Genomic DNA, 14,517 nt, shown 5'->3' on the forward strand with positions numbered 1-14,517 from the left:
TGGGAGGTTGTTTGGAACCCTAAAAGGGACCCAAAAAATGTGTTGCTGATTGGATTTTTATCATTTTAAATTTTTCCATATAACCATTCCACCCTAATGCATCATGCATTGCAGGTAAAGCTATGAAACTCAAATTTATTTCAAAGCATCACAGCTCAGATCATTGTTATTGTCCACAATTTTTATATTTTATTAAATATTAAATTTTATTAATTTTATTTGGATGAACAATTATTCATACATTCCATGAAGTCATTTTGCATCATAAGTTTTTTTATACAAGTCTCCAAACATTTTTGGGCAAGTTATACAAAATCGGAATGCAAAAGCATGAACTTCTGTGGGGGGGATTTTATGATTATGATTTTTCGGAAAAAACCTTTTGTCACTAAAAGTTAAATTAAAATATTTTAGATTTTATATGTTGAAGGGACTAATAACTTTCGTCTTTTGAGCCAAAGTGCACGATAGTTTAGGAGATATGAATTTTCTAAATAATAGTGTTTAAAGGAAAATATCGAAAATCTGTAAAAATAATTCCTAAACATTTTTGAAAGCCAAATCGAATTTAAAATCGAAAAGTAAGTTACAGTTTTCCAATAAATCTACCGTTTTCTACCGAAAGCCTCGGAAAAAAATCACTTCAGATAATCGAATCACGAAAACAATGTTGTTCAATTGTACGACCAATAAACTACTCTAAAGAGATAGAGAAATTTTATGTTCAAGATCGCGGCTAAAGAGACGGTGATGAAATAGTGAGAAAATGCATTTGATAATTTTTAAGGCAATCATTTACAATAGGGTCGCAAAATTCGAACTTGATGTTAAAAGCAAGAAAATAAAAAAAAATATTAAATAAAATTATAAATAACTCGATTGTCCGAAGTCCCATACAGACCTTCAAGTTCAGCTATTTTATTAAAATGTCTTGGTTTGTTTCATTAAAAGCCCAACTTCTCACCCTAATTTTGCATTCTAAAATGGTTCTTCCGTTCCAAAGGTATATTTTTGTGTTTTTTGCAATAATCGTCAAAAAACGTAATTTTTTAAGCCCCCCTTTCGAATAGGACCACTCAGATTGCCAAACAAAAAATACGAATCATGTTGACACATGAACTCCCATGCCAAAATTGAACCAAATCGGAGCACTTTTGATCGGGATCCTTCTGGATTGACATTAAACATTTTAATATTGAATTATATTTGAATCTGAAAGTTGAGACCAAATGGCCCTAACGAGCAAAAATTTCTCCGGACGCACGCCGCTGTGACCGTGGTCAAGTCGAAGAAAGAAAAAATCTTTCGCGAAACCTCTTCACCGGTGCTGCCCAAAAAAAGATCTCACACCGGCATATGCTGTACCATATGTGGACCTCACGATCGGCCAATAGATGGCATGTTCAAGCATCTCTCCCAGCCCGCGGGGGGTATAAATACATCAAACCATACTGCTTGAAGGTATCAGTTGCGCAGTACATCTTCATCAGCACACATTCTAACAGCTTCATCAGCTGCAACCAGCCAGAAAAATGTTCAAAGTAATAAGATCATAATATTAACAGGCATTCAAAATTAACTAACTCAAAACTGCTTCTTCTTCTTTGCCTTTCCAGATCATCGCCCTCGTCGCCTGCCTGGCCGTTGTTGCCTCTGCCCAGTACTACGGAGGAGAGCACGGAGCGCCAAAGGCCGCTGCCCACCACGACGAGGACTACAACGCTCACCCCAAGTACAAGTTCGAGTACGGCGTCAAGGATGCCCACACTGGAGACCACAAGACCCAGTGGGAGTCCCGGGACGGAGACGTCGTCAAGGGACAGTACACCCTGGATGAGGCCGATGGAACCCACCGCATCGTGGACTACAAGGCCGATGACCACAACGGATTCGAGGCCGTGGTCAAGACCGTCCATGGACATCACTAAGTGGTGGATTTGGGAATCGGAACCAAACAACCGGAAGAGGCACGCACTAAAAACACGAGAGAACACTTGACTGCATGATTGGAACATTTGCTGCTGCTTGTAACGAATGTGATATTGTAATTGTTGATAGATGTTGTTAATTGTTACATTTATTTATCCAATTGAATGAAATCGGTTGTTTTACTTCCTTGTTGTTTTGATAAATCACAACACGCTGTTTTGTCCAGAGCAGATATATAATTTGTCTACAAGCATTCCTGTTTGCCCATGATTCAGTGGTTGATGATAGTTTCAGAGAGCAAACAGGACGAGAAGCTCAACTGATTATTAGTTTTGATGCTCATCTAGTTCTTTTGGAGCAATCGGTAACATCGTGTAACAAATGTTAACAAAAAAACTGTACATTTTTGTTGAATAAGGTTTAATGAATAATGTTTAAATCTTGTTATGCTATTGTGACACACCTTGATAATTGCAGGAAGTGCGACAACTAGCCAAAGGAATTTAAATCAGAACCCGTTTGACACACGTACATGCTCGACTACCGCAAATATTTGTATTTATAACTCGGGTCTCCAGCAACAAATTCAACCAAACTTCGAGACAATGATCAGAATTGTCAACCAAACAAAACTTGTTTGTTGTTTTTCACGTTAAGTGCGATATGTTTTGTTTATTCAAGGTCAAACATTAAAACGAATTTTACTCGGAACGTCAAAAAGCGACGTGCGACAAAATAGCACGAAAACGTCGCATTGTTGATGTATCTGAAAATGTTGTTTGAATTGCGGAAAATTGCAAAAATAATGGGAATAGGGAGAAATGCGAAATAGTGTGACGAAAATGGGTAATTTCCTCTAGTCTACAATAGTTATGACGTGCTTGCATGTCTCGAAGTTTTGATCTTGTTCATTTTTATTTTTTGTATTTTTGGATTTGACTCAAACTTTGTGGGGGCCTACCCTATGACCAAATAAGCTATTTTGTGTCATTGGTTCACCCATACAAGTCTCCATACAATTTTGGCAGCTGTCCATACAAAAATGGTATGTAAATATTCAAACAGCTGTAACTTTTGAGTTAATTTTCTGATCAATTTGGTGTCTTCTGCAAAGTTGTAGGTATTGTTGAGGACTTTTGAGAAAAAAAAGGTACACGGAAAAAAATTGCATATTTTTTTCTCAGCTTTTTTAGCACTAAAACTCAATTTCCCAAAATACGTATTATTTGATTTTCGAGATTTTTTGATATGTTTTAGGGGACAAACATCCGCAACTTTTGAGCCATAGAGAAACATGGTCAAAAAATCTGCCACCGAGTTATAAATTTTTGAAAAAAATAGTGATTTTTGGAAAAAATCGAAGTTTCATGCAAAAACAAGTTTGACATTATTGTTTAATGCAAAATTGAATTTGCAATCGAAAAGTACTTTAAAGATTTTTTGATAAAGGGCTCCGTTTTCAAGGTATAGCCACCGAAAGTTTGATTTTAGCAAAATACTTGCAGTTTTTTAATTTTTAAAAATAGTGACCATGAGTGACCATTTCTAAAAATATTTTTTTTAAAAGTTCAGAAAATTTGCTATAAAATTGTGTAAGAGACGTTGAAGATTGGACCTCTGGTTGCTGAGATACAGCGGCTTAAAGAAAAAGAAACACGAAAATTGAAGTTTTCTAAGTCTCACCCAAACAGCCCACCATTTTCTAATGACGATATCTCAGCAATTAATGGTCCGATTTTCAATGTTAATGCATGAAACATTCGTAAAAATTTCCGATCTTTTCGAAAAAAAATGTTTTGAAAATTTTTAAATCAAGACTAGCATTTTAAATGGGCGTAATATTCAATGTTTGGCCCTTTTAAAAAACTGCAAATATTTCGCTAAAATCAAACTTTCGGTGGCTATATCTTGAAAACGGAGCCCTTTATCAAAAAATCTGTAAAGTACTTTTCGATTGCAAATTCAATTTTGCAATAAAAAATAATGTCAAACTTGTTTTTGCATGAAACTTCGATTTTTTCCAAAAATCACTATTTTTTCAAAAATTTATAACTCGGTGGCAGATTTTTTGACCATGTTTCTCTATGGCTCAAAAGTTGCGGTTTTTCGTCCCCTAAAACATATCAAAAAATCAAAAAATACGTATATGGGAAATTGAGTTTTAGTGCTATAAAAGTTGAGAAAAAAATCTGCAATTTTTTTTCCGTGTACCTATTTTTTTCTCAAAATTCCTCAACAATACCTACAACATAATATTTACATATCATTTTTGTATGGACAGCTGCCAAAATTGTATGGAGACTTGTATGGGTGAACCAATGACACAAAATAGCTTATTTGGTCATAGGGAAGGCCCCCACAAAGTTTGAGCCAAATCAAAAAAATACAAATAAAATCCATTTCCGGTTTTGGTAGAGAATTGCTCATCTTTCCCTCAGAGTATCTTGACAAAGGCCGCCAAATGGCCGATAAGGAATGATGCCTTTCAGAGCCTTAACTACGATTTTTCGCTAGATTGCGAGCTACGGCGCAAAAAACGCTGAATATCAATTTTAAATTCAGTTACCAATATAATAGAATGCCGATTATTATTAATTATTTACTAACCCATTTTGGCTCGAAGATTTTTTAAACCGAAATTTAATGAAATGTCTTAGTTACACAGTAAAAAATGTGTAAATTTGGAAGGTTGAATATTACCTCCTGTATGACATAATTTTTCCTCAATTTAGGCTGAAAATGCGACATTACACCAGAATAGAGGTAAAATTACACATTTTTTCTGACATAAAATATGTACCTCTTACCAAATGTAATACCTATTACCATGATTTTTTTTTCTGAGTACACAGCAAAAAATCCGATGGTAAAATCGCATGCAAAAGCATGCACATCACCTTCGTCAAAATAAACACTTAATATTACACACTGCATGTACAATTTTTGCAACACACAAAAAAAAAGTTGCAACCGACGGGATTCAAACCCAGCACCAACAGTAAGGACTGGCGCCTTAGCCCACTTGGCCATCAGACCGATGTAAAGTTGCATGGATAAACGCATATATGAGCTTGACATTTCGGTCAAGTAGGTTTCCCATATTGATGGGCTACATATTTCAGAGTGTAAAATCACATAAAATTGCATAAAATAATGCAATATTTATTTTACACCCAGGCCTTTTACACGCAGCTGGATTACTACTTTTTTAGCTGTGTAGTCTTGGATAATAAAATGATGGAAATTCAATCAAATAGATTGCATTTCAAGAGCTTTTGCAAAGAACTTAGTCATATTGTTCATGTGCAACATAAAACCCTGCATTTTTTTTATTTTGAATATATTTAAATTTAAATTTTTTAAATTATTTAAATTTTTCTATCTAATAAGAGTTATTACCTACTCCTCTAAAGTGAAAGTATACATTGTCAAAGCAATTTGCAAACCATTGGTCCATTAGACAATCCAAAGCTTTATCAGCCGTTGCGTTGGACTAATCTGAATTCTCATTGCAGATAATGATGTTGTAGGTTGTAAGACTGTTGTTCTGACTGACAAACCTCTAACTATAAAAGATGGTTGATCTTATCCAAATGTTATCAGTCATCAGCTGCTTGTAGTTTACTCAAGTTATCTTTCGAGATAAGCCACATTGTTAAACTTTCATTATGTTCAAGGTATAAACCTCCCACTTCAGCATTTATCTTCTTCTACATAAATACTTCTCCGTCCACAGGTCATCGTTCTAGCATGCTGTCTGGTGTCCATCGCCTTGGCCGGATACGAACAGTCCCACGGATGGGACTGGGACGCCAAGTACAAGTTCGAGTACGGCGTCAAGGATCCGCACACCGGAGACCACAAGAGCCAGTGGGAGATCAGCGATGGCAAGCACGGCCTCAAGGGAGGTTACACGCTGGATGAGGCCGATGGCACTAAACGGGTCGTCCAGTACAAGGCCGACAAGTGGAACGGGTTCCAGGCGATCGTGAAGCGAATTGGCCACGCCGTGCACCCCCAAACGTACGCGGCCCCGTTTGTGGTTAAGGAGCAGGACTCGCATAATGGAAATGGATACCAGAAGCAGCAACAGCAGCAGCAATTGGGTCAGGATAGCTACGGGCAATCGTTCAACGGAGTTGGCTTCTGGAAGCAACCTCAGCAGCAGCAGAATGGTTGGGTCGACCAGCAGCCCGCCAGCTCCAGCAACATTATTAATGGTAATAATGGGTGGAAAAACGAAGGCAACATGTTTGCCACCAGCTATGCCAACCAGAAAATCTACCACTGAAAGGTGCCAGAGATATCTCCTCCTACTCTAGTTTAGTAGCAGCGCCAAGCTACTTCTAGCTACAAGTATAAGGCAAGAGGACGAAAAAATGAACCACCACACGATACTCAAGAGATCTGAAGACAACAACGCACCAGTCACCCTGGAGGTTGGCATGAAAAAAACCCAACCATGTGTAATTAGGAAAAATGCTTTATTTTGTAGCTGTAAGCTCCCCCGCTTTTTCTGTTGTTTTTGTAGTTGACTAGACTTGTTACATAATAAAATGTGCATAATTGAACATGTTTTCTTTGCAAATAAATACATTTACCCTCCCTCTCTCCTTCTCCCCTTTTGGTGATCGACGACACGATGTTCGTGTGGTGTCGAGAGTCCAGACCCCGTCCAGTATGCCCGCGTGATGGAATGGAAATGATATATCGAGTGTGTATTATCTTGTTTATAATGGGTGGGCGCTGCTCATGAGTCCGATACGATCCGCTTTTTTGTGCCACTTATGATGTGTTAAACGAAACCAGGGTTTTAAGAGTGAAGTTGTTTATGGCTTCATTTTTTATCAACCTGCTCGTTGATCTACAGTTTTATGGGTGAATGTTTTAAGCTGGAAGGCTAACATGACTTTATTTTTGTTTGTTCAAACTTAGGAAAGACAATTTTATATTATCATTATCCTTACAAATCAAAAACGATTGATTAACGATTTTAACGGATGAAATTCAATTTAAACCTAGTTTCTCACTTAAAAAGGCTTTAAAATTACTCGAAAAATTTACATCTCAAAAAAACGTATATCTATAAGAAAAGGCTTTAGAAATATTTATTAATTTGTATATTTAGAACGGAACTTCAGATCGATTTGATATCTTCGGCTATGTTTTAGATATCGCTTAGGACTTCTCCGATAATTTCTACTAATACCTTGATAATTTCTATTAATACTCTGATACTTTGATTTTATAAGCAAAGCTTCACAAAAATTGAAGAGGAGTCTGAGCAACTGAAAAGTTGTCCAATCGAAAATTATTGTAGGGTTTCCTTGGACGAAAAGTATGACCCGCATTTTTTTGTCAATTTGAATGGCCAACAAAGTGTTAAAGTGGTTAAAAAAATCTAATTTTCATCGATTTTCGCCAAAACCAATTTTTTTCTGAAAATTATAGCTAAAAGGCCAGTCAAATCGATTTTAGCTGCCTCCGGCGCAAAAAAAAGTTGGTTCGTTGAGACGATAAGGAAAAATAATTTGAAGTGTCAAAATATAGTCTAACACTTGAAAAAGGTCGTATGGATATTGTAAATGCTGTTTTGAAGGTCTCGGATCCAAAAACCTATGCTAGGAAATATTTTTATCGGTTTCTTTAAAAAAAATCATAACGTTGTTGGACTTTTCATAAACAAAATTCCTAGTCACGATTTCTTAAAAAATAAAATCTGGGGATTGCAACACGCCATGTGGAAACGGTAAAATGGCAAAAAACGGAACACAACTTTTTTACTAAAACTGTGAAAACATGAAAATTTGAGCAATGAACTTTTTTGGGGTACCTTTTTTATATTGCCTCGGGGACGCTTGATCCCTACCCTGTATTTCTATAGCATATGGGTAAGAAAATTAAGTTTTGTTTTAGAAAAAACGAAGTTGACTTTATAACTTTCGGCCACTATTGCTAGTGTCTTCGTTTATCTACAAGGACTTCGCACGGAGCGTCAACGCCAATTATCCATATTGACTCTCAGAATTTTTAGGGCGCCCACTGCGGGATTTGAACCGGCAACCTCTGGATTGTGAGTCCAGTGAGCTGTCCGATTAATCCTCACGGTTGTTCTAGAAAGTTGTACAAAAATGACTTAAACTTATTGTAGAAAACAGAGGAAAAATTAAAAAATGTTTGGAAAAAATCAAAAAATGTTTGGATTGAGTTACACACATTTTTCAAGAAAGTGCTGCAAAAATCTCCCAGGAGATATTTTTTCTTTGTTTTGATATGTATAGAAAACATTTAAAATTCATTCTAAAATAGTAGTTTATGCAACAAGTTGCAAAAAGAGGATTTTTTCAGCACGAGTCGTACATTTATCCAACGAGGTTCACCAAGTTGGATAAATACGAAGAGTGCTGAAAAAAATCAAGTTTTGCAACGAGTTCCATACAACATTTTTTGCAATTCCAAAAAACACACTCTGAGTGAAATTTTATGTCAAATTTTCATGTATTTTGTCAATAAATCGTTTAAATAAAAAAAAATATTGAAAAGTGTTACTTTTCGAAACAAGTGCTGAAAACTTCAACTTTTCAGCACCCATTTGAGTACCGAAAAGTAGAACTTTTCAGCATTTATTTTGAAAAGTGTTGCTATTCGATTCTGTTATTTTTGGTACAGAAAAGTAGGCTATTTCGTCGTTCAAGAATGACAAGAAAAGTAAATAGTTTCACGACGGAATTGCAAAAATATGTTTTACACATGAATTGTTTGATAAACTTATCAACTACGAAACCCTTATGCATTTGACGATAAATTTATCGTCATTCTTTTTTTACAATAAATTGTTTTGAAAAATGCCTCTAGGGAGACCTGATCCCTGTATTTTTACAGTCACTGGAATCAGCCTCAAGTTTGATGAGGTTGGCAGCCCTGCCATCGAGAGCAGAGGCTGGCGGTGTGCGGTCCGCGGAATTTCAATTGTTTAGTCGGTTGTTTTTATAGAAAATCGCGTGAAATGTAGTGAAAAGATTACACATTGTGTAGATTTCATGTGGAAAGTGAAGATTGCCTGCAATTTGGAGAATTTGGACAGTTTTTTTTTTTTTGCGATTTTCGGTTTTCTACGCCGCTTGGTCAAGGGTTTGACCACAGAGTAATCCAGAGGGAGCAGTCCGAACAAAAGTCATTCAAATGTTTGGCTCCGTTACGGGTTTACCCTTTGGAATCATAGCAGCTAGTGGCGTTATGTTTGAGCGTTACCAGCCTGGTTAAGAAAATTTTTCATCATAGTAAACTCCGGTTTTTTCTACTTGACTTTGTTTTGACAAGTGCAAAGCTTTGAATAGCATTGGTTGTTGGAAATGTGTGTTCCTCTTTACAAAATTTATAAAAATAATCAATTGAGAATCAGGAGAAAAATCTTGAACTTTGTTTGCAGTTTGAATTGTTTGTAGAAAAGAAGAATGCTGTCGGTATTTGGGCATTCCTGGAGTCACTTCGTTAGCTCAAATTAATGGGGATGAATTAATAGCTGAGTCTCGAGTGCTCGTAGATCAATTTCGGTCTTATTGTGACAAAACATTTCAATTGGAATGACAAAAATACACATGAAAAACAATACATGTTTCTTCAGCATTGCATTTAGTCGTCACTTCCATCAATAAAACTGACAATGTCTCTAATCACAGAAATGAGGAAAGTTAGACAAAGATGAAAACAACAAAACGTAATGTACCTCCAAAATTAATTGTTTCAACACATTCATATCTTTGTTGTTCCCTTGACGTTATTCGCCAAAAATTGCTGAAATTATCAGTTAGTTAGTTGTCCTAATTAACGAGCCTTTCAGCTATAAACGCTGTTTCGGCTCGGCAAGAAACTATCAAGTAAATCCCAGTATTTGCCGATTTTGATAACAAGCCACGTAAAATTTGCTGTGTTGCACACGCTTCGGTCACAAGTAGAAAATTTGACTTCAATCGAATGGTGCACCGTAACAGGTTAGAAAAATAATCTCACACTTAAATCTCGTTAATGTTTTCGTGAAAATCTTTTTGGCCTTCTGTTTCATTTCTCCATTTTTTTCGTTATCAATTTATTCAATTCAATATTTAAGAGTCATCAGAGAAAATAACTTTGTTGATATCGGGAATGTGACAATTTTTGACAACCTTACAATGTCATCTAGCCGACTAGATCGCTGTGCAAAAAATGTAACGCATTGAACATCAGTTTGCTCCGAGCGTTACGACAAGCGACATTTTGCTGAAGGGGCGATGTACCACGATGTACCGCGTAACGCAACCATAAATTAAAAGCCAGTGCTCCCTCTGGATTACTCTGTGGTTTGACAGTTCATCACGGCGGCTTCGCTCTTGCAGTAGTATTAGTGTGACGTGGGCTGGCTCGTTCTAAGGGTGGTATCCATCTCGTTAGAAAAATCAAATAGTGCGAAAGAAATAAAAGCAGTTTGCCAAGGAATATTTTTGGAAGTGTCATCAAACAGCGCCCATTTGATCTGATACTGGATATCGTGCTGAAGTAGCAGCTGACCAAGAATTTCCAGCATATCTGTACGCCAGGATGTGAGTCGTGTAGGCAAGAATAAGATCAAGCTGCTCGTGATAGAGGCTTGTGAGCGCAGCTGGAATTCGGGAGGCATACGACCAAAATAGGGGACGACTCCCGGGTGCTTAGTAAAGTATGTAAATCTTTCCCAGTTCCTGAGGGGAACACCCTTGAAGAGTATCGGGGTCGGCATTTGCAAAGCGGATTCAGTGGCAGTTTCATTCTCAACTTAATGTTAACATGTTAAAGTTAATGTTAACATTCCATAGGTCGCCTCCCTAAGGTGTCGTGATAAGATCCAGTTTGTGACGATACACTACATTCCCTTTACTAAGCAATCGATTCCAGAAGGGAAAAGATCTCCAGTTGTGTTGGTCCGAGCCGGGATTTGAACCCCGATCTACCGCTTACGAGGTGGAAGCGTTACCACTGGGCTACGTCAAGTGGTGCTTAGGAATACCGGGTGCTTAGGACTACCAGAAACCAGAAACTTGGTGAGATCTATCCAAACTGCAATTTTGACAATTTGCCTTCTTTTCAACAATTATTAAATACGCGCTGATCTCTGTTTTGCCTGATGGGATTGGAAGTTGAAAGATAGGTCGAGGACCCATCTGGTTCTTGTACTATGTCTAGGCGGGGCCAGACAATGCCCAATGACGTCGGAATTGGGCTGCTAGGATCTCTGCCATTCTGAAATGGGACATTGGAAGCAGCGCGAGAGCTGTCACCACCTAATACCAGGGACTGAGATATGTTGTATCAGCATAAACCAAGTCTGATACAAACTGTACTTTCCCATAATTCCGCTGACGGCCAGCGGGTATTGGATTGGACCACACACACACACTGGAATCAGCCTTAAGCTTAATTGATTGGTTTGGTTTTCGTACAAGAATTCCTTTAATATTGTTGTGGATGACTTACTGCAGTTTGAAACATTTTTCAAATGTCTTGTAAAAAAATAACCAGCTTTTGTAAATATGCTCAATTTTGGTCTGAAAAAGAATAAAAAACTTAAAAGTTTCTTTCATATTTTACATATTCAACTCGTTTTATTTTGAACACACACGTTATGTTTATATGCGAAATTGATGTATCTTATTGAAAATCAAAAGGTTGGATGAATAAGAAACATTTCCAGAGTTTTTTTTTTTTTTTTTTGAAAAAGTTCAATAAACCAAATCGACGTCGTCGTGCTATCTTGTCGCACCCGCCATTTTGACGTTCCGAGAAAAACGCGTTTTAATGTTTGACCTTGAATATTAAAAAACGAGAGCACGCAATGTAAACAATAACAAACACGTTTTGTTTGGCTCACCATTGTGTGCATTGTCCCGAAGTTTGGTTGAAGTTGGTTGCTGGAGTCCCGAGTTATAATTACAAATGTTTACGGTAGTCTAGCTTGTACGTGCGACAAACGCATCCTGACTTTCCTGACCTGAAATCCCTTTGGCCTTTTGTCGCACTTACATCAATTTTCATGGAGTGACAAGATAGCACGACAAGATTGAAACTACTTTCATATGTAAAGTGACAAAAATGCACGGAGTTTTTTCGGTTTTTGTTGAATATCTCAAGATTGAAATCGAATTTTGGGGATCTGTGAAGGTCAAAAGGTGAGGCATTGTGAGCTGCACAAAATGGCGTTCTTAACTCAATTTGGCCCAAAATGCACGTACGACAAGTTAGCACGATGGCGACGAAATATTAATTTTTTGCTTTTTGGGTGTTTTTGAATACCCCTGAACCAACTCTAGATTTGTTAAAGAAGATTTGTTGTTTCTTTAAAATGTTGATTAGTTACCCCTAACATTTTGGAAATACCGGTTTAAAATATGTTTTTCAAACGCTTGGCATGTTTCTAAGAGTTCATCTGATTAAACAAAAATAGTAAAATGTTTAAGCTTTCAATTCATGCACAGCGTTCATAGTTTTGTGAGAAATTGATAGACTTTAAGCGATACAAAAAAGGGGATCAAGTCTCTCCACTCTCTCCTACTATTTGAAAATTTGATGACATTGATAGGAATAGAAATACAGTCAAATGTCGAAGTGTTAACGATTTCAAATTTAGTGACCGAAAGTAAGTACATTTTTTTATTCACCAAATTTAGGTAAATTTTGCAAAAAAAAAAAATCTGCTAGCAGCAAAAATAGCTTTGGAGTCTTTGGCCACAATTTTTACCAATAGGACTTTTCTGATCAATTAAATTTGAACCACGAACAACCAATTCTTTGCTCTCATTTCATAGTTTATTCTTAATCGTTAATATCACATTTCTTTTCTCAGTCTTTAATGATGGTGCTGGTACAAATTGGCGTAGCTTTCGGCATGTCCGTGACCGTGGTGTTCCTCACCACCCCCAAAATGATGACCTCCCTCCTCGTGGTGTCCATAGACCTGGGGATGCGACGCATGACCCACTCGCTTCACGTGGGCCTGGAATCCGTGGTGCTTGTCCGAGCTGTACTCCACAATCCGCTTGGTTCCGTCAGCTTCGTAGAAGCTGTACTGTCCCTTGACCACGTCTCCATCGCGATGCTCCCACTGATCCTTGTTGTCTCCAGTTTTGGAGTCCTTAACTCCGTACTCGAACTTGTATTTGGGGTGGGAATGGTAATCCTTGTGATCGTCGTATTCGGCACTGATAGCCAAAACTGCGATGGCAGCAAAAATGATGGTGATCTATTTGGGAAATAATGTTGGAATTTGTTTGCTTGAGGTATAAAATTGTCTCTGTTGTTACAAACCTTAAACATTGTTCTCAAATGCGACTTTACCGTTCGACTAACTAGTACTAGACTGGTGACTAACTTTGCAAGCAAATCGGCTTAAATACCATACACAACAATCATCGCGATCAAAGAGCGGTAAAATATGAGCAGCATATATGAAAATTTGCTCAGAAACGTTTTCGTAATTTCTTTCCCATTTAGCATGCACAGGGTTGCATTTCGGTGGGTGGATTTTATTTTTTCCAAAGAACAAGTGCAGCCCTCATAAACCGCGGAATGATTTGCGGCTTTTCGTCTTACACGGTTCTGCGCTTTTGAGTTTCAAGTTCGCTCACATACGAGCTTTTCCTTCCATTCATTCTTTGATCTCCTCCTTCATGGCGTTGTGGTTTCTACGGCGGAACACGGCCTGTGGTGGTGGTGGCGGTTGCTACTCATGCCAAATGCCGCACGAAGGGATTAGGAAAAGGCACGGCCCAAGAACTAGTTAAGGCACGAACAGAATTGATCTTGGGCAAGGTTTACTGTTTTTGGTGGAATGATTTTCCAAAAATTTTAGCAATTCAGCAGATCTTTGAATTTGGATCTATAAAACAGTCCCAGCTCATTCGGTCAAGTATCAGTTTAAGTTCTTGCAGCTCACGGAACACACTAGTTACCATCAATCAACACAATATGAGCAAATTCGTCATTCTACTTGCCCTAGTAGCCGTCGCAGCCGCGGAGTACCACGAAGAGCACTACGCCCACCCCAAGTACAAATTCGAGTACGGAGTTAAGGACCACAAAACGGGAGACAACAAGGACCAGTGGGAGCATCGCGATGGAGACGTGGTCAAGGGACAGTACAGCTTTTACGAGGCCGACGGAACCAAGCGGATTGTGGAGTACAGCTCGGACAAGCACCACGGATTCCAGGCCCACGTGAAGCGAGTGGGCCATGCGTCGCATCCCCAGGTCTATGGACACCACGAAGAGGGAGGTCATCATTTCGGGGGTGGTGAGGAACACCACGGTCACGGACATGCCGAAAGCTACGCCAATTTGTATCAGCATCATCACTAGGATGATTGCGTCGTGGAGAAAGACTGTCTGATTGAATAAATTAATATGAATGACATAAGCAGAATTGAGTAAAAAATATTCTTTTGTAAAATCAAGATGACATCCCTTTTTATTCATGCTGGGCAATGTAGAGTAATGTCTGCCATGCAGCCACGTGCAGCTATCAATGATTAACCATTTAGAATTTATAGATTTGCGAAATTCGTATGTAGTTAGTGTATATGA

The 14,517-nt window shown here is 37.9% G+C and overlaps 3 protein-coding genes across 3 annotated transcripts; 2 read left to right on the top strand and 1 right to left on the bottom strand.

The window, feature by feature from the left end:
* Nucleotides 1-1,464: 1,464 nt before the first annotated feature.
* Nucleotides 1,465-2,093, top strand: LOC120421639 (cuticle protein 8-like). Its single transcript, XM_039584870.2, has 2 exons — nt 1,465-1,541; nt 1,617-2,093. Exons 1-2 carry the CDS (start codon nt 1,533-1,535, stop codon nt 1,926-1,928), a joined length of 321 nt encoding a protein of 106 aa, XP_039440804.1. The 5' UTR covers nt 1,465-1,532; the 3' UTR covers nt 1,929-2,093.
* A 3,504-nt stretch (nt 2,094-5,597) lies between these two features.
* LOC120421658 (uncharacterized) lies at nt 5,598-14,350 on the top strand. Its single transcript, XM_052709900.1, has 4 exons — nt 5,598-5,606; nt 5,666-6,208; nt 12,782-13,000; nt 13,825-14,350. Exons 1-4 carry the CDS (start codon nt 5,598-5,600, stop codon nt 14,290-14,292), a joined length of 1,239 nt encoding a protein of 412 aa, XP_052565860.1. The 3' UTR covers nt 14,293-14,350.
* On the bottom strand, nt 12,720-13,323 carry LOC120421634 (cuticle protein 19-like). The gene is made up of 2 exons (XM_039584864.2): nt 13,243-13,323; nt 12,720-13,177 (listed from the first exon to the last, which is right to left on the bottom strand). Exons 1-2 carry the CDS (start codon nt 13,249-13,251, stop codon nt 12,785-12,787), a joined length of 402 nt encoding a protein of 133 aa, XP_039440798.1. The 5' UTR covers nt 13,252-13,323; the 3' UTR covers nt 12,720-12,784.
* Nucleotides 14,351-14,517: the final 167 nt, after the last annotated feature.

This window comes from Culex pipiens, chromosome 3 (genome assembly GCF_016801865.2).
Source record: "Culex pipiens pallens isolate TS chromosome 3, TS_CPP_V2, whole genome shotgun sequence".
NCBI classification, from domain to species: Eukaryota; Metazoa; Arthropoda; class Insecta; order Diptera; family Culicidae; genus Culex; species Culex pipiens.